We start from the raw sequence: 19,079 nt of genomic DNA on the forward strand, positions 1-19,079 counted from the left end.
CACAAAATACGAAGACGGGAAATTTTGAAATTTATTTCAACCTAAAACCTGAATAAAAGTGCGAGTTATTCGCGTGTCGTCACCGGCGGCAACCGCCTCAGCCTGCGCACCGCGGGGACGATTTCTTCCAAACGGCTGATTTCTGGAAAAGTGACCACGTTTAGGAATTACACGCGGGGGGCAACAAAAACGGGGCAGAATCAGACAAACGGCTCCATTCACGTTTAATAACAGAAATTACCTAAAAGATCAAGAAGTTCCTTTATTAACCCATCAAACGCCGGGAAGAACTCCTCGTGTTCTTGTAACTTGTTTATGATGCTAAAAAAAAAAAAAGAAATTGTAACGTTAGAGCCCCCCCGGCCCCCCCAGCCGGATGCGGACGACGTACAGCGCGGCGGAATATGATGGCGCTATATATATATTATATATATATATAAAAATACACATTGTACCGCGGGGGGGGGGGCGGGGGCGTTCGGTAGATTTCCAAGGAGAGGGTTTAAACAGACATGGGGCAGATAAACGGCGTCCGTGCGTCTCTATAGTGCGAGATCTGTGATATATATGCGTGTGGATTACATATATATGTGTGGATTATATGTGTGGATTATATGTATTGTATGTGTGGACTATCTGTGTGGAATATATATATACCGTATTTGCTCGATTATAAGACGACCCCCCCCAAAATCTGAATATTAACTTAGGAAAAAAAGAAAAAGCCTGAATATAAGACGACCCCAAAGGAAAAAAGTTTTACCAGTAAATGTTAATTCATGTAAACTATTTTTTTTTAAATAAAAGCTATGATTGAGAAAAATATTTTTGTTTGTTTTTATTTCCTTGTATTTTCCAACCTGTCCCCCAGTTACGCACATCTGCCCCCAGGCTTGCCGCACCAATATGGCACTGTGGCCCATGAAATGCCTTTTGACCCCCTATGTGCCACTCTGCCTCCAGAAATGCCTTATACCCCTATATCCCATTCTGGCATTTAGGGGGTTAAAATGCATATTATGGGGCAGAGTGGCATATAGGGAGGTATAAGGCAGACAGGAGGATCCAGGTGCCCCGCAGCAGTGCGGGGGATCTGGATCTTAGTCTCATAATCAGACCTCTATTTGAAGTCTGATTAGAAGACGACCCCGATTAGAAGCATTTGCTCTGAAAAAAACCTCGTCTTATAATCGAGCAAATACGGTATATGTGTGGATATCGTATGTGTATTATATGCGTGTATTATAATATACATATATAATCCACACATATAATATACATATATAATCCACACATATAATATACATATAGAATCCACACATATAATATACATATAGAATCCACACATATAATATACATATAGAATCCACACATATAATATACATATAATATACATATATAATCCACACATATAATATACATATATAATCCACACATATAATATACATATATAATCCACACATATAATATACATATATAATCCACACATATAATATACATATATAATCCACACATATAATATACATATATAATCCACACATATAATATACATATATAATATACATATATAATCCACACATGTAATATACATATATAATCCACACATGTAATATACATATATAATCCACACATGTAATATACATATATAATATACATATATAATCCACACATATAATATACATATATAATCCACACATATAATATACATATATAATATACATATATAATCCACACATATAATATACATATATAATCCACACATATAATATACATATATAATCCACACATATAATATACATATATAATCCACACATATAATATACATATATATGTGGGGATTATATATATATGTAGATATTATGTGGATATTATATGTGTATTACATGTGTATGTGTATTATATGTGTGTATACACCCCTCCCCCGTTGGGTTATTCTCACCTGTCTATATCGAGCATCCCCAGAACGCGCTGCAGCTTCTCACCCTCTCGCTCCTCCAAGTTGCGGCACAAACGCCCCACACCGGTCACGAGAGCGCTGCAGGAAGCGTTACCGTCTACGGGGGAGAGAGAGACAGAGAGGGGAGAGTAAGAGAGGACAGAGAGGGAAGAGCGCGCGTCACGAAAGAGACCCCCAAAACAGAGCGTCGGAAATCCCAGAAGCCGCGACCCCCGAGACGATCTCCAGCGAGGGCCACGCGGGGCGAGAGATCCCGGGGCAGAGAAGAGCGTTACCCATCCCGAGGAGACAGCGTAGGTTCCTCATCATGTTGTCGGCTTCCCCCAGCCGGCGGTGCGCGGCGTTCATCGTGGGGACCACGCCGCTCGGCGACGAGACGTCAAACAGCCGCCGAAAGTGCGAGAGCTGCGCCTGCAGTCTGCGTGGCGAGACGTGGCAGCCGTCCTGGGGGTAAAACATGGAGGTTCGGGAAAAGCAGACAGAAGCGCAGATTCCAAGCCGGCGGCGCGGATAACGTTACCGGAGTCCCGCTCTCCACCTCCTCCACCATCCTGTCCACAAGCAGCAGCAGCTCTTCCACGCCAGGGCCATCGGCGCCCTCCTCCGTCTGCCGATGGGGTAACAGCTTCTCTCCCAGCTTCCGCAGAGCTCCGTGCAGAGCCTGGAACACAGAGACGCGTCAGGCGTGACGCGTCCACCGAGCCCCCACCCGCACGCTGCCTCCGGGGGCCGCACGCTGCCTCCGGGGGCCGCACACCGCCACGCGCTCTCGGCTCCCCGGTCCACATCTCCACGGTCGGGAGAAGGTGCAGGAAGTCAGACTTGTCCGTGGCCCTTGGATGATGCCACCAAGAAACACCTTGAACCGGACAGAGCAGCCCCCCCACTCCCACTAGTGTCCGTGGCTGCAACGCGGGTGAAGCCCACACGGAACACGGGATAAATCACGCAAGGAGACGCGGCCAAAGCGAGCGAGACCACGCGGGGAACGTCTCTCACCCCCAGAATCCACGCCGTTACCTTCCGCAGCCTGGCGCAGATTTCCGCTTCTCCGGCCACGGATGAAACGACCGACACAAAATCCTTCAAATCCCGCACGTCGAGCTCGGAACACGCGGCCTGCGGGGCGGAAAAAGTGGCACGTCCAACGAGACTTAAAAAGCTTAACAAAAAATTCCCCAATGCCACGCGACCCATCCCCCCCAATGCCACGCGACCCCGGACCCCTCCCCCAATGCCAATGAAAGCGGCTGAACCTGCAGGTATCTCCGGCACTCGCCGACCGGCAGCCGCTCCAAATGCTGCACCGCGGTGATTACCGGCTCCCCCGGCTTCTGTTCCGTCTCGCCGAGGCTGCTGCGGACAGGAAAGCGTTAACGACTTATGATGTCATTCAACAAACGTATGAACACCAAGAGGTCAGTAAATGACGCACCGGAGGGCTTTCTGCAGCCGCCTCGCTTGCCGTTTGTAACGTTTCAGTTCCTCGACCGTCGGCCTGCGAGAAAAAATGGCGGAATGAAGCGGGGACTTTAAAGTCCTACGGGGGGGGCTGCGCATGTCCGATGGACCCCTCACCTCCTCTCCAGCTCGCTCCGGATCCGCCAATTCTCGCCCTCCAGCTCCTCTCGCCTCCGATTTCCTTCTCTTATTTGTTCCTGAAAAGACTAAAGAAACAGCAGATATTTCCTTACGAAGCGCCCCCCGAGGACGCGGCCCCCCGGACAGCGGCCATTAACCGGGTTTCACTATTCTCCGTCTCACCTTTAGGAGAGCTCTGTAATTAGGGCTGGCGTCCAAATCCAAGGACCCTTCAGGGAGCTCCGTCCTGCAAAGAGATTTCCATCATCGCGCATGTTTTACCTGCAGCCGACTACCGCCCCCCCCACGCTCAGTGTCCCCGCCACCGACCCCCCCCCACGCTCAGTGTCCCGCTCCACCGCTGTAGCCTCCAGTCACTCACTGCAGATCCGGCACATTGTTCTCCGTCGGGGGTCCTTTCCCCCTCCCCCGCCGCTCCTCCTCCGTGGCCCCCGCCACGCGCCTCCTCAGCTCCGAGATTTCTGCCTCCCGCTCCCGGAGCTTTTCCAGACACTTCCGGTTCTGCTCCTGATACAGACCGAGACCCCCAATCACAAACCATTCTATTCCCAGCGCACGAAGCCTCTGAAGTCTCTTCTTCGGCTGACCTGCACCGTCTGCTTCTCCTGCAGTAGACTTTTCATCTGCGTTTGCTGTTTACACGTTTTGGAGAGAAAATCGTCTTCGAGGTCCCGGATTTTAGATTTCACGTTTTCCAGAATCTTCCGTAAGTCGCCGGCTTTCTGCTCGCTGCGGTCGGCTCGGCTCTGCTGCAGACGGACATCTTCCCTGCGACAGAGGAGGAGAGCCTGAGACGCGAGCGCAGAACTGCCCCCTCTGGGGCATTAACAGGAAATAAATCCCATCGGATTCACAAAGCGCAGGGGGCGGGGATTCCAACGAGCGAGGGGCGGGGTGACATTCTAATGAGCGAGGGGCGGGGTGACATTCTAACGAGCGAGGGGCGGGGTGACATTCTAATGAGTGAGGGGCGGGAGGTATCATTAGGGGGCGGTTCTGCAGCACACGCCTCCTCGGACTTACTTCAGCTGGTTATTGGCTTGGATGAGATCGTGGATCAGATTCTGCCTCCTCTCAGAGTCCTGCACCAGTGATTTGATCGCATTTCTCACAGCCAGAGATGCGTCGGCATCCAGCAGCAGCGCCCCTGCGGGAGACGCAGGAGAGACGGCGGCAAACATGAGCCCAGAGCCCCCCCCTGTGTGACAATATCCTCATCAAATACCCTCTGTAACCCAAACTGCCCCACTCACCCGACAAGCTGCCCCCATCCGGGGCTCTGAGCGCACGCACCGGGGCACAGCCGTGGCGCCTTAGAAGCCGGTTTGTCTTTTCCCATTCTGCAAATTCCTCCTGCAACGGCACAAGAGTTCAGATCCCCCCTCCATATACAGAGCACAGACTCCCCCCTCCCTCCATATACAGAGCACAGACTCCCCCCTCCCTCCATATACAGAGCACAGATCCCCCCCTCCATATACAGAGCACAGACTCCCCCTCCCTCCATATACAGAGCACAGATCCCCCCCCCTCCATATACAGAGCACAGACTCCCCCTCCCTCCATATACAGAGCACAGATCCCCCCCCTCCATATACAGAGCACAGATCCCCCCCCCTCCATATACAGAGCACAGATCCCCCCCTCCATATACAGAGCACAGACCCCCCCCCTCCATATACAGAGCACAGATCCCCCCCTCCATATACAGAGCACAGACCCCCCCATATACAGAGCACAGACCCCCTCCATATACAGAGCACAGATCCCCCCTCCATATACAGAGCACAGACCCCCCTCCCTCCATACACAGAGCACAGACCCCCCTCCCTCCATATACAGAGCACAGATCCCCCCTCCATATACAGAGCACAGACCCCCCCATATACAGAGCACAGATCCCCCCCCCCTCCATATACAGAGCACAGATCCCCCCCCTCCATATACAGAGCACAGATCCCCCCCCCTCCATATACAGAGCACAGATCCCCCCCCTCCATATACAGAGCACAGATCCCCCCCCTCCATATACAGAGCACAGATCCCCCCCCCTCCATATACAGAGCACAGATCCCCCCCTCCATATACAGAGCACAGATCCCCCCCCTCCATATACAGAGCACAGATCCCCCCCCTCCATATACAGAGCACAGACCCCCCTCCCTCCCTCCATATACAGAGCACAGATCCCCTCCCTCCATACACAGAGCACAGATACCCCCCTCCATATACAGAGCACAGATCCCCCCCCCTCCATATACAGAGCACAGATCCCCCCCCTCCATATCCAGAGCACAGATCCCCCCCTCCATATACAGAGCACAGACCCCCCCATATACAGAGCACAGACCCCCCCCTCCATATACAGAGCACAGACTCCCCCCCCCTCCATATACAGAGCACAGATCCCCCCCCTCCATATACAGAGCACAGATCCCCCCTCCATATACAGAGCACAGATCCCCCCCTCCATATACAGAGCACAGATCCCCCCCTCCATATACAGAGCACAGATCCCCCCCTCCATATACAGAGCACAGATCCCCCCCTCCATATACAGAGCACAGATCCCCCCCCTCCATATACAGAGCACAGACCCCCCCATATACAGAGCACAGACCCCCTCCATATACAGAGCACAGATCCCCCCCTCCATATACAGAGCACAGATACCCCCTCCCTCCCTCCATATACAGAGCACAGATCCCCCCTCCCTCCATATACAGAGCACAGATCCCCCCTCCCTCCATATACAGAGCACAGATCCCCCCTCCCTCCCTCCATATACAGAGCACAGATCCCCCCTCCCTCCATATACAGAGCACAGATCCCCCCTCCCTCCATATACAGAGCACAGATACCCCCTCCCTCCCTACATATACAGAGCACAGATACCCCCCTCCCTCCCTCCATATACAGAGCACAGATCCCCCTCCCTCCATATACAGAGCACAGATCCCCCCTCCCTCCATATACAGAGCACAGATCCCCCCTCCCTCCATATACAGAGCACAGATACCCCCTCCCTCCATATACAGAGCACAGATACCCCCTCCCTCCCTCCATATACAGAGCACAGATACCCCCTCCCTCCCTCCATATACAGAGCACAGATACCCCCTCCCTCCCTCCATATACAGAGCACAGATACCCCCCTCCCTCCCTACATATACAGAGCACAGATACCCCCCTCCCTCCCTCCATATACAGAGCACAGATACCCCCCTCCCTCCCTCCATATACAGAGCACAGATCCCCCCTCCCTCCCTCCATATAGAGCACAGATACCCCCCTCCCTCCATATACAGAGCACAGATACCCCCTCCCTCCCTCCATATACAGAGCACAGATACCCCCCTCCCTCCATATACAGAGCACAGATACTCCCTCCCTCCATATACAGAGCACAGATACCCCCCTCCCTCCCTCCATATACAGAGCACAGATACCCCCCTCCCTCCCTCCATATACAGAGCACAGATCCCCCCTCCCTCCCTCCATATACAGAGCACAGATACCCCCCTCCCTCCCTCCATATACAGAGCACAGATACCCCCCTCCCTCCCTCCATATACAGAGCACAGATACCCCCTCCTTCCATAGACAGAGAACCTACATACCTGGGGTTGCTGCATCTCACCCGGGCTACCTGTAATCTCCATACAGGAGAGCAGCATTTGGCCACACCCACCTACTCTCCACACAAGCCCCGCCCCCTTAACTGGAAGAAAGGCCCCAGATTTACCTTTGACGCGTTGTCATCTCCGCCTAGAACAGAGAAAGACAAAATAACAATGAAATTTAACCAAAAACCAGGAGTCCGACAGAAAATAACATTCAGCGGAATTCTGCCGGATTTATCGCACCAAAGAGAAGGAGATAACAGGCCGGTGAATACGGCGCGGATGAAACGACCGCCCCTCGTGTTTATGTTTGGGGCAGAAATTAAGTCCTGCGTCAGGAAGTCCCGTTACCGGAGAGATTTCACGTGGAATTATTACACGGCATCTGCAGATGGGGCCCGCGGGGGCATCTAACCCTCACTGCACACTCTCCGAACTACCCCACCGGAGGGGGCGAGGGGGGGGGGTTGAATCTCAATAATCTGTTTTTTCGGATTATCTGAATAGAAAGCGGGTCGTGACCCACCGAGCGCCCGTCCGACGTCCATAACGCCTCCCGGTGACCTGAAACAAGACAAAGGCAATTCGCGTCACGTTATAAATCTACCCCCAGGAACAGGAACGACCCTGCAAACGGGCGACACGGAGGGCAATTTTTGTTTTAAGGGGCGTGGTTAGAAATGGGACTGGGGCGGGGTTATCTGTGTAACTGGGCAGGGCATTTAGGAGAATAATGGGGTTTATTTACCCCATTTAATTTATAAAGCCGTTTCCTGCTGTTTCTATACACATTATCGGGGCTTTTAGGGCTGTAGAACCCTGCGATCCCCTCATACCCAGCAAACATTCTGACCTCCTAGAAAAGAGGGGCATCAGGGGAGGGAGAGAGGGGAGGGGAGGGGAGGGAGAGAGGGGGGCATCAGAGGCTTGGGGCCCATAGAGGGGCTCGATAGACTAAAGACTTGCGGACAGGGGGCTGAGGCTAAAGTTCCCATCTTCCCCGTTAATAAAAGTGTCATGAAGCGCAAGTCTCGGCTTGGGCTGTGATCTCAGACCTCTCTCCGACCCGCTCGGTATGACTCCCCCCCACCCGGATACACACAGGACTTACTCAATTTACCGACCGGCCGGGGGCAGCAGCGGCAGCAGCAGCAGCAGCCGGTACGGTTCAAACTAAAGCGCTTAGGAAGACACTTCCTGTGAACGTCCGTCCGTAACTATGGAGACGCCAGGCGCGTGATCACAAAGACACAAACGCCAATTGAAGAAAGTCTCCGGAGTCCCTCAAACCGGAGAGCGGGGCTCCAGCAAAATGACGGCCGAGAAGCCCGGTCGCTCTGCTGTTTAGCGCTCTTCGGACTACATCAACTGTCACAACGGAAGGTACTTAAGAAAGAGATTTCTGATTGGCTGACGCTAGCCCCGCCCCTCGAGTGACCTAGCCTTAATTTCAACCCGGAGGTGGCCTCATCCGGTTCTGTACTTACCGTCACGAGAAAAGTAATTAAATAGAAAACTATCAATGCTAACCCTACTCTCCCCGGCAGGCGTTCCTGAGTCCGGCTTTGAAGGCGTTACTAAACTCAGGCACGCCTCTTCAGACAAGCTCGCCCAATAAGCGTTGGCTCTGTATTCCGGCCTCTGATTGGCTGCGGCTGAATCAGGACAGCAGGTTGTGTCTGACACGGTGAGCGCGGGTCGAGAATCTACGCCGAGGGTAACGGGGTGGGGGCTAGATGGGTGTGGGGGCTGTTGGGGTTGCAGGGGGCAGATGTCTGCGGTGGTCTGATGGTTGCGGAGCGGGACACACGCCGGTTACCCTCCATTCATACCTAGGCTGTGAGGACACTGATCTCCTGCGTCACATGACCCTTGTACTCTGAGCAGAGGTAGTAGGGCCTGTTAACCTGCAGAGCTTGCAGTCAGTGCGGGGAGGTCACCTTCTACCTCCCTCTCCCAGCGCCCTCTCCCAGCGCCCTCTCCCAGCGCCCTCTCCCTGATGGGATCCCAGGAACTCCTTCCTGTATCAGACAAAGATAACGCGAGCTGCAGCCTGGGAGCCGGAGGCCGGCAGAGCAGCCACGCCGGCGGCAAAGCCGATGCAATCAGCTGTAAAGCGCATGTGCCACGGATTCCCCTCTAATGCCACTGTGGGCGCGGGGGCTTGCGGTCCGCAGGGGTTATGTTATGGGCGCAGGGGGTCGGGCTATGGCCGCCGGCGCGGTGCTCAGGGGTTGGGTTATGGCTGCTGGCGCGGTGCTCAGGGGTTCCCTTACAAAAAATTACTGCAGTTTTTCTGCAGTTTTTTGGACATGAAAAAACTGCAATACTGTACTTTTACTGCAGTATTACTGCACGTTTACTGCAGTTTTACTGCATTTGTACTTCACTGTACTGCATTATTACTGCGTATTTACTGCGCTTTTTTTTTTTACTGCAATTATACTGCATTGTACTTCAATGTACTGCAGCTTTATTGCAATTGTACTTCCGTACAAAAATAACTGCAGTACAACTGCAGTACAGTGAAGTACAAATGCATTAAAACTGCAGTAAAAGTGCAGTATTGCAGTTTTTTCATGTCCAAAAAACTGCAGTATTACTTCAGAAAAACTGCAGTAATTTTTTCGTAAGGGTTGGGTTATGGCCGCCGGCGCGGTGCTCAGGGGTTGGGTTATGGCTGCTGGCGCGGTGCTCAGGGGTTGGGCTATGGTCCCGCCCAGCGCTGAATGTCGTCATGCTGGGTTTTTTGTAACTGGTTCCTCCCGCTCTCAGGCAGCCATGGCGAGTTCTGCGTCAGGAAGCAGCAGGGTGATGGACGGCGGGGCCCAGAAGAAGCGGAAAGGACCCGGGGCGATTGCAACAGCCTACCTGGTTATTTACAACGTTGTCATGACAGCCGGGTAAATAAATGATCCTCTAGTATGAGACACATCGGACCCCCGCACGCTCGGCGGCAGCCTCCATATGGTGTTAATGGCCTCGCGGTCCGGGGGTCTCCGCTTGGTAGTCATGGTCTCCGCTGGCTTCTTTGTACAGGTGGCTGGTTATCGCCGTGGGCTTAGTGCGCTCGTATCTGGCCAAAGGGAGTCACCATCATCTCTACCACTCCATCGAGAAGCCACTGAAGTTCTTCCAGACCGGGGCTCTGTTGGAGGTGGGCCGGGGGGGATGAGGTGGGCCGGGTGAGGGTGGGTGTTTTCTGTGTGTATGTGTGTATATATATATATATATATATATTATACCCCCCCCCCTGTGTATATACCGTATTTGCTCGAAATGCCAATGCTCTGAAAAATACCCCTCGTCTTCTAATCGGGGTCGTCTTCTAATCAGACTTCAAATAGAGGTCTGATTATGAGACTAAGATCCAGATCCCCCGCAGCGCTGTGGGGCACCTGGATCCTCCTGTCTGCCTTATACCTCCCTATATGCCACTCTGCCCCATAATATGCATTTTAACCCCCTAAATGCCAGAATGGGATATAGGGGTATAAGGCATTTCTGGAGGCAGAGTGGCACATAGGGGGTCAAAAGGCATACCATGGGGCACAGTGGCATATAGAGGGTTAAAAGGCATATCATGGCCATATTGGTGTGGCAAGCCTGGGGGCAGATGTGCGTAACTGGGGGACAGGTTGGAAAATACAAGGAAATAAAAACAAAAAAAAAATATTTTTCTCAATCATAGCTTTTATTTAAAAAAAAATAGTTTACATGAATTAACATTTACTGGTAAAACTCTTTTCCTTTGGGGTCGTCTTATATTCAGGCTTTTTCTTTTTTTCCTAAATTAATATTCAGATTTTGGGGGGGGTCGTCTTATAATCGAGCAAATACGGTATATATTATACCCCCCCGCAGCATTTGCCCGTGCAGAGACCTGTTGGTAAGGAGGAGGCAGAGTGGCGTTTATCGCTGAATCCTGATTGGCTTACAGGGGAAACGCCCAGTGAGAGGTGGAGTTTCTTTCACCGATCATTGAAAGCTCTGCCGGGATTAACCCTTTAATGTAAATGAGATTATCGAAAGAAGTCCACGAATGTAAAAGTTCCAGAACTTTTCTGTTTTGTCTCCCGGAGGGAAGCAACAAACTAAAAATGCGATTCCGGTAACCGTTACACAGATTTTGGGGCTAATGTGTGCGATTTCATTGAAATCCGATCAATAAACTGACGCGTTTTATTTCTTGTTCTTTTGTAGATTGTTCATTGTGCAATCGGTGAGTCACTGGAACGTCCCAAAGGGTTAAAAGCAAAGGGAAGCCATTTCCTCCCCTGTGGCCCCTGCGCCCGATTGATATATTGCCCGCGGGAGGTCATGTGCCCCGTTGGGGTGGGGGAGGGCTCCATGCCGTGCCAAGCGCTGGGGTATTAACCGGGTATTAACCTGCTGCTTGTCGTCGGTCCTCAGGAATCGTGCCGTCGTCCGTCGTGCTGACTGCCTTCCAGGTGATGTCACGCGTGTTCCTGACGTGGGCCGTGACACACAGCGTGCGCGAGGTGCGTGGATCTCGTGCCGGGGATTTATTGCTGCTGGGTAGCCCTGTATAATGTATAGATAAATCAGTGACCGGCCCCCTGTATAATGTATAGATAAATCAGTGACCGGCCCCCCTGTATAATGTATAGATAAATCAATGACCGGCCCCCTGTATAATGTATAGATAAATCAGTGACCCGCCCCCTGTATAATGTATAGGTAAATCAGTGACCGGCCCCCTGTATAATGTATAGATAAATCAGTGACCGGCCCCCTGTATAATGTATAGATAAATCAGTGACCGGCCCCTGTATAATGTATAGATAAATCAGTGACCGGCCCCCTGTATAATGTATAGATAAATCAGTGACCGGCCCCATGTATAATGTATAGATAAATCAGTGACCGGCCCCTGTATAATGTATAGATAAATCAGTGACCGGCCCCCTGTATAATGTATAGATAAATCAGTGACCGGCCCCCTGTATAATGTATAGATAAATCAGTGACCGGCCCCCTGTATAATGTATAGATAAATCAGTGACCGGCCCCCTGTATAATGTATAGATAAATCAGCGAGCCGGCCCCTGTATAATGTATAGATAAATCAGTGACCGGCCCCCTGTATAATGTATAGATAAATCAGTGACCGGCCCCCTGTATAATGTATAGATAAATCAGTGACCGGCCCCCTGTATAATGTATAGATAAATCAGTGACCGGCCCCCTGTATAATGTATGGATAAATCAGTGACCGGCCCCCTGTATAATGTATAGATAAATCAGCGAGCCGGCCCCTGTATAATGTATAGATAAATCAGTGACCGGCCCCCTGTATAATGTATAGATAAATCAGTGACCGGCCCCCTGTATAATGTATAGATAAATCAGTGACCGGCCCCCTGTATAATGTATAGATAAATCAGTGACCGGCCCCCTGTATAATGTATAGATAAATCAGTGACCTGCCCCCTGTATAATGTATAGATAAATCAGTGACCGGCCCCTGTATAATGTATAGATAAATCAGTGACCGGCCCCCTGTATAATGTATAGATAAATCAGCGAGCCGGCCCCTGTATAATGTATAGATAAATCAGTGACCTGCCCCCTGTATAATGTATAGATAAATCAGTGACCGGCCCCCTGTATAATGTATAGATAAATCAGTGACCGGCCCCTGTATAATGTATAGATAAATCAGTGACCGGCCCCCTGTATAATGTATAGATAAATCAGTGACCTGCCCCCTGTATAATGTATAGATAAATCAGTGACCGGCCCCTGTATAATGTATAGATAAATCAGTGACCTGCCCCCTGTATAATGTATAGATAAATCAGTGACCGGCCCCCTGTATAATGTATAGATAAATCAGTGACCGGCCCCCTGTATAATGTGTAGATAAATCAGTGACCGGCCCCCTGTATAATGTGTAGATAAATCAGTGACCGGCCCCCTGTATAATGTATAGATAAATCAGTGACCGGCCCCTGTATAATGTATAGATAAATCAGTGACCTGCCCCTGTATAATGTATAGATAACTCAGTGACCGGCCCCCTGTATAATGTATAGATAAATCAGTGACCGGCCCCCTGTATAATGTGTAGATAAATCAGTGACCGGCCCCCTGTATAATGTGTAGATAAATCAGTGACCGGCCCCCTGTATAATGTTTAGCTCATTGGCGGCTCCCGTTTTTAGGTTCAGAGTGAAGACTCGGTTCTGCTTTTCGTGGCCGCGTGGACAGTCACTGAAATCGTCCGCTATTTGTTTTATACGTTCAGCCTCCTAAACCACTTACCTTACATCATCAAGTGGGCCAGGTGAGTACGGGGGGGGGGGGGGGGTTGAGTCCTCTGAGAAGCCCCCCTTTCCCAAGCATTACCCCCGGCGCTGAATACAGCAATCTGTGGGATTGATTGCCGTGGCCCGTGGCCTCCCAGGCGGTGACTGTCTGCTTCTTGCCCCCCCAGGTACACCCTGTTCATCGCGCTCTACCCCATGGGGGTAACGGGGGAACTGCTGACCATCTACGCGGCGCTGCCCTTTGTTAAGCAGAGGGGGTTATACTCCATCAGCCTCCCCAACAAGTACAACTTCTCCTTCGACTACCACGCCTTCCTCATCCTCGTCATGGTGTCCTACATTCCCCGTGAGTACCACGTGCCTTCCACGTGTGACACCCCATATGCACAGCGAGAGAGCAGCGCTTACATCACGTAAATCCAAGCCCCCTCCACGTTTCCCTTGGTTTTATGACATCATCGCTCAACCCCCTGCTGTTTAACCCCCGCACGCTCCTGGGCCCTCGCATGATTGGAGGGGGTTTAGTGACGGTAGCTAAGGGGGGGGGCACCGATCGCTCCAGCGTGGTTCCGTGGTGGCCGGGTCGTGGTTTCTGGTCACAGTTCCTGGCCACGCGTGTCGCTCACGTTCTTCCTTCTCTCCCAGTCTTCCCGCAGCTCTACTTCCACATGCTGCACCAGCGACGGAAGGTCCTCCACGCTGACCACAAGAAGGCAGATTAACCCCCGCTCAGCCACGCCTGGTTCTGGTTGGGTTTTTTTGCAGACTTTTTGAATCTTCATTTAACACAAAATCCACGGGAGGTAAATCTGCAGGAATGTGAATCATGTACCCTGTTTCCGGTCTAACACGGGGCCACGAGGGCCACGCGTGCAGCATGCGCTGGGACTGAATGGTTTCGCTACTTTGTCTTTTTATAATCCTGAAATGTCTTGTATTTGGTACTAAAAGCTCGTAAAGCGATGACTCTGAAGCCTCTCTGTGCTGCGCTTGGCTGCTGAGCGTGGATTTGATGCATGTGGCGTGTTCCACTAACCGGCCGGAGTGTGCGTGAAGCTGCGTGGCCCGTCTGCGGCCCTCGGTTACATGTGCGGGCTCCCGGTTAGTGATGAAGTCACGTGATGTCTGCATATTCTGTAAAGTAGATTCCAGTAAAACCAGCCCCTCCCCCGTCCTCAGCGTCGTGGCCTCTTTCCTCTCATGGGGCAGGCAGGGGGCAGATAAGGAGTAATTTAAATGCTCAGCACGTGGCGGGCGGAGGCGGCTCTGCTCCTGGTGTCCGGTACGTATCCCTGTGGAACCTGCAGCTCCACGTAGTGAGGGGCTTCCAGCGAGCGTGGAGTTAAATTAAGCGACATCATTAAAACTTACTGCGGATTGACAATGAACTGGAATGGTGACCCGCGGGGCCCCCGCATCCCCCTGCCCTGGTGCTCCTGGGTGTGTCCGGTGCTCCTCAGGGGTTAATACTGAAACTACCCCAGGGCAGGGAGAAGAAGCGGATGTGCGGCGGTTACCCTGCCGGTAGGAGAACGTTGGTATTAAGTGCGCTTCCTCCCGCTGCCCGTTCATTCTCCCCTCTGAAGGGGTTAATTGCATAAAAAGGTTGAGGGGGCAAAATCTGGAGCTTAAAGGGTTATTATTAATGGCCCCGACACCCTGCACAGCTTTATAAACAGCGGTGGAACCGCAGCTTTAATGCTGGTGGAGCCGGACCGTCTAAGGTGCTTATGTCGGTGGGATAGCTGACTGGCCCCCGAGTGTGGGGGTTGCAGCGTCATCTGGAGTGGGGTCCTAACCACTCATTACCCATAATCCAACTTCCCTTTAACCCTGTGAGTGATGGGAGGCTGTGAAGCATCTTGTGTCCCCTAATTGCCTGGTTTATCTGCGGATGCTGGGAGTTGCGGTGCTCTAAAGACCACTCTGTCTGTGAACATCATCCGGGGTCACCGAAAGCCAACCCCAGCAGACCACCCCCCCCCCTTTACCATGAGCACCAAGACACATTTGCATTTTCATTGAAATATCAGATGATAAATGGGGACCAAGTGTTGCTGGCTTGCTCGTCTCTGAACTCTGCATAGCCCCGCCCTCGAGGAGCCCTAAAAGGACACCACGTCACACTGCACCCCCTCCCAACTGCACAAATAGCTGATCCCATCTCACCAGCCCGTGACTGGAAAGTGAGCTCCCCCCATCCTCGCGAAGTGGACTCGCCTCACCAGCCCCCCCATCCCCAGTGCAGTGTGAGCAGGCCCAACACCCCCCTCCCTACACTGCACAATGATACAGCCTGGAGCTTCCGTCTCTCCCAGCCGATGGTGCGATTGGTGTCTCCATGGCAACCGCTCTGTAACCCGGGTGCTCGGACAGAGTGTGGCCTTTCCAACCAATCATACGAAAGATATTAAACTTCTCCTGATTGGCTGTAGCTTTCAGTAGGTTTGTCTGTGGTCCCAAGCGCTTCCGGTCTTCCTGTTGCCCTGGTAGCAAAGACCGCTACACACGGAACTTCCGGCCGGGTATAGGTGAGTGCGGGGGCCACACTGTCTATTCTCATTTACAGCAGGGTAAAACCCGCCCTAGTCCCTCCGGAGCCAGTCCTGATAACGCAGTCACATCCCCCACATTACATAGAGACCCGCGCTGTCTGATCCTGTCCTGTTTTGACATGGTTTGGTCCTGTAACCCCTTGTTTGCCGGTGTGATGTACGCGAGTTGGTCCTGTAACCCTTTGTTTGCTGGTGTGATGTACGCTGGTTGGTCCTGTAACCCTTTGTGTGCTGGGCTGCGCTCACTCCGCTCTCGTCTTGTCTTCCTGCTGCTTTTAGCACCTGTTTTTGTTTCCATGGCGTCTCGCGAGGAGCTCACAGTCCATGAAGATGAAGTCAGGTAACTACCTCCGGCCAGCGGGGATCTGGGGTCCTCGGGGTTCCTCCGACCGCCTTACTTCCTAGCGGGATTGAGAGTATTCCGTACCCCGGGAGATCCAGATCCGGTTACACTTTGTAAGTGCTGTGCTCGGCCCTTGTGGACAGCCCCTTCCAGGTGGGTTTGTTGCCACGCGGTGGGCTGCCGGGGTCTCTGCAGGGTATGAACACCCGTGGGTATTATATAGGGGCCGATCGGTTGCTCTGTCAGAGGGGTCGGGGCCTGACGTGGCCACCTCTCACTATATGGGAGGGTCGGGGTTCCCCGGGGCCCCTCCATGTGTATAAAGCATACAGCGCAGCGCTCAGCAGTCCCGGGGAGTCTCTGTAATCCTCGCCTCTCCCAGGTGCGTCTCTTCTGCCGATTCCTAATCCGTCTTCTCCAGGCTCTAATCCTACTAAAGCCATGTGTTCTCCGTGGCGTTAGCGCGTGAGGCTGACACGCTGCACTACGTGTGTCTTCTGTAACGTGTCCTCGCTCTGCTCCTCAGGTCTCGTTACGGACGCCTAGAAAAGATGTCTGATTTAGTCGCCGTCTGGGAGATCGCTTTGAGCGACGGGATCCACAAGATCGAATTTGAGCACGGAACCACGTCGGGAAAAAGAGTGGTGCACGTGGATGGGAAGGTAATCCTGAGCCGTGTCCCCGATGGAATCTCCGTTATTCCTCCTCTCAACCCTTTAAACCCTTTTTTGTTTAGGCAGAATGTGATCCGGCCACGAGCCCCTGGCCACGAGCGCAGACCTGTCTATAGGTGATGGTGAGAGAGCTGCTTTCTGATTGGCTGAAGTTGCTTTTGCTTATTTTTTATATTAGGGGCCAGAGAGAATTTGTTAAACGCCCCCCCCTTTATATTATTTGTAAACCGTCCACAGGGTTAATGTGTCCACGTTTCTCTGTGTCCAGGAAATTATTCGCAAAGACTGGATGTTTAAACTCGTGGGAAAAGAAACCTTCCCGGTGGGAGCCTCGCAGACGAAGGCCACGATTAACATCGATGCCGTCAGTGGCTTCGCCTACGAGTACACGCTGGAAGTCAACGGCAAGAGCCTGAAAAAGTACATGGAGAACCGTTCCAAGACCACCAACACGTGGATTTTGCACGTGGACGGCGAGGACTGCAGGGTGGTGCTAGGTAACGCAGCGCTTTAGTTGCCTGGCCGGAAACGGTGCAATCGCGCACCGGCGTCAGGACAAAACGGAGTTAATGCGGGGGGAGGGGCGCCTCTTTTTCTTGCTTGGCATTGGTTAGGAATACTGTGTACTTCGTGGCGCGATCTGAATTAACCAGAGTCTGTGTTTCAGAGAAGGACACGATGGACGTTTGGTGCAACGGCAAGAAGATGGAGACGGCGGTGAGTATCGGATAAAGCACCCCAGGGATGGGAGCGGGCAGTTAATCCGGGGGGGGGGTCAATATGATAACTCATGGCTCACTGAGATGCTCGTGGGCCGGCGTGGCTCCTCCTCACTCCAAGCCAAACTCTATTTTAAAAAAAAATCCTTTAGTATTTTCTTTCATTTTTGTTTTGCGTGTAAAGCAGCCCCCCGCTTCTCTTTTTACGGCCCCCGCCCCCTCCTGACTCTCTGTCTCCGCAGGGGGAGTTTGTGGAGGACGGCACGGAAACGCATTTCACGATCGGAGAGCACGATTGTTACATCAAAGCCGTGAGCAGCGGGAAGCGCAGGGAGGGCATCATCCACACGCTGATCGTCGACGAGCGAGAAGTCCCCGAGAGCGTGGAGTAAGAGTGCTGTCCGTGCGCACAGAGCGGGGGCCGCGGTAGAACTGTTTAACCTCTTCCCTGCCATTAGTGAAGTCCCCCCTCCCAGCACATACTGTAGTGTGTGGCGGCGCTCCGCGTGGCGCCCGGCGAAGAGGTTCTAACGTCAGCTTAGCGGATGTTCGTATCTAGAGCAGCCTGGAGTCTTTTGTGTGATAAAGTTATAGAAACAGACAGGACGGGGAGGGAGGGAAGCCTCGGCCATCGGGGCCACAGGAAGTGATGGCTGGAGGGAAGGACATTACATCTGCACATGCCTGGAACGGGCTGCACACTTCCTGGTTGAACAGGAAGTGAGGCGGTGAAGGGGAACAAGCCTATAGCTGCACACCTGTGTAAAAGCCTCTTCAAGGAAACATTTACTGTCCGATTTATACAGAACTTTATTTAAAAAATGTGTTTTATTTCAAATTATATTTTTTCATTATTTTAACAAAATAGAAACGTTATTTATTATAAACCCTAAACCCTGAATTTCCTGCGTCTGGCCCGATATCCGAGTACCCCTGTGTGCCCTTCCTTCCCTCTCTTTTATCTATACATTATACAGGGGGCGGTCACTGATTTATCTATACATTATACAGGGGGCCGGTCACTGATTTATCTATACATTATACAGGGGCCGGTCACCGATTTATCTATACATTATACAGGGGCCGGTCACTGATTTATCTATACATTATACAGGGGCCGGTCACCGATTTATCTATACATTATACAGGGGCCTGTCCTTTTATAAATCGCAGTGAAGGCTGGGGAAGGACAGCCCGTCTGTCAGTGTCCAGCTGTCTGTGTAAAAATCCCAAGATAGCAGTAGCTATGATGTAATAAAATTGTAAGTAATGATGTCACAGCCAATGAGCTGCTGGTGACTCCAGGGCAGACA

General features: G+C 51.9%; 3 protein-coding genes across 5 annotated transcripts; 2 read left to right on the forward strand and 1 right to left on the reverse strand.

The window, feature by feature from the left end:
• Nucleotides 1-13: 13 nt before the first annotated feature.
• CEP70 (centrosomal protein 70) lies at nucleotides 14-9,008 on the reverse strand. Its single transcript, XM_053471160.1, has 18 exons — nucleotides 9,002-9,008; nucleotides 8,718-8,888; nucleotides 7,709-7,746; nucleotides 7,305-7,327; nucleotides 4,813-4,931; nucleotides 4,583-4,706; nucleotides 4,147-4,327; nucleotides 3,921-4,066; nucleotides 3,722-3,785; nucleotides 3,536-3,624; nucleotides 3,393-3,455; nucleotides 3,214-3,313; nucleotides 2,978-3,076; nucleotides 2,478-2,618; nucleotides 2,233-2,401; nucleotides 1,940-2,054; nucleotides 242-321; nucleotides 14-142 (listed from the first exon to the last, which is right to left on the reverse strand). The coding sequence occupies exons 1-18, from the start codon at nucleotides 9,006-9,008 to the stop codon at nucleotides 66-68; spliced, it is 1,806 nt and encodes a 601-aa protein (XP_053327135.1). The 3' UTR covers nucleotides 14-65.
• HACD2 (3-hydroxyacyl-CoA dehydratase 2) lies at nucleotides 8,881-14,441 on the forward strand. Of its 2 annotated transcripts, XM_053471624.1 has the most exons (8): nucleotides 8,881-8,899; nucleotides 9,958-10,085; nucleotides 10,222-10,339; nucleotides 11,386-11,404; nucleotides 11,596-11,684; nucleotides 13,371-13,492; nucleotides 13,643-13,821; nucleotides 14,121-14,441. In XM_053471624.1, exons 2-8 carry the CDS (start codon nucleotides 9,964-9,966, stop codon nucleotides 14,195-14,197), a joined length of 726 nt encoding a protein of 241 aa, XP_053327599.1. In that variant the 5' UTR covers nucleotides 8,881-8,899; nucleotides 9,958-9,963; the 3' UTR covers nucleotides 14,198-14,441. The 2 variants fall into 2 exon arrangements, with proteins under 2 accessions (XP_053327599.1, XP_053327600.1); XM_053471625.1 differs by lacking the exons at nucleotides 8,881-8,899; nucleotides 9,958-10,085; nucleotides 11,386-11,404 and having other exon boundaries at nucleotides 10,222-10,358.
• A 1,375-nt stretch (nucleotides 14,442-15,816) lies between these two features.
• On the forward strand, nucleotides 15,817-18,809 carry FAIM (Fas apoptotic inhibitory molecule). Of its 2 annotated transcripts, XM_053471622.1 has the most exons (6): nucleotides 15,817-16,006; nucleotides 16,310-16,370; nucleotides 16,900-17,035; nucleotides 17,316-17,544; nucleotides 17,715-17,764; nucleotides 18,009-18,809. In XM_053471622.1, exons 2-6 carry the CDS (start codon nucleotides 16,327-16,329, stop codon nucleotides 18,156-18,158), a joined length of 609 nt encoding a protein of 202 aa, XP_053327597.1. In that variant the 5' UTR covers nucleotides 15,817-16,006; nucleotides 16,310-16,326; the 3' UTR covers nucleotides 18,159-18,809. The 2 variants fall into 2 exon arrangements, with proteins under 2 accessions (XP_053327597.1, XP_053327596.1); XM_053471621.1 differs by lacking the exon at nucleotides 15,817-16,006 and having other exon boundaries at nucleotides 16,081-16,370.
• The last annotated feature ends 270 nt before the right edge of the window (nucleotides 18,810-19,079 follow it).

This window comes from Spea bombifrons, chromosome 7 (assembly GCF_027358695.1).
Source record: "Spea bombifrons isolate aSpeBom1 chromosome 7, aSpeBom1.2.pri, whole genome shotgun sequence".
Taxonomy (NCBI): Eukaryota; Metazoa; Chordata; class Amphibia; order Anura; family Pelobatidae; genus Spea; species Spea bombifrons.

Excerpts from the sequence above, each read along its gene's own strand:
- CEP70 (XM_053471160.1), bottom strand. Across the intron at positions 7,328-7,708 it reads GGACGTCGGACGGGCGCTCG|GCGGAGATGACAACGCGTCA; the intron begins GTGGGTCACGAC and ends TCTCTGTTCTAG. Across the intron at positions 3,077-3,213 it reads AGTGCCGGAGATACCTGCAG|GCCGCGTGTTCCGAGCTCGA; the intron begins GTTCAGCCGCTT and ends TCCGCCCCGCAG.
- HACD2 (XM_053471624.1), top strand. The coding sequence starts at position 9,964 with ATGGCGAGTTCTGCGTCAGGAAGCAGCAGGGTGATGGACGGCGGGGCC. Across the intron at positions 11,685-13,370 it reads TGACACACAGCGTGCGCGAG|GTTCAGAGTGAAGACTCGGT; the intron begins GTGCGTGGATCT and ends TCCCGTTTTTAG. Across the intron at positions 13,822-14,120 it reads CATGGTGTCCTACATTCCCC|TCTTCCCGCAGCTCTACTTC; the intron begins GTGAGTACCACG and ends CTTCTCTCCCAG.
- FAIM (XM_053471621.1), top strand. The coding sequence starts at position 16,150 with ATGGTTTGGTCCTGTAACCCCTTGTTTGCCGGTGTGATGTACGCGAGT. Across the intron at positions 17,545-17,714 it reads GGACTGCAGGGTGGTGCTAG|AGAAGGACACGATGGACGTT; the intron begins GTAACGCAGCGC and ends TCTGTGTTTCAG. Across the intron at positions 17,765-18,008 it reads GCAAGAAGATGGAGACGGCG|GGGGAGTTTGTGGAGGACGG; the intron begins GTGAGTATCGGA and ends CTGTCTCCGCAG.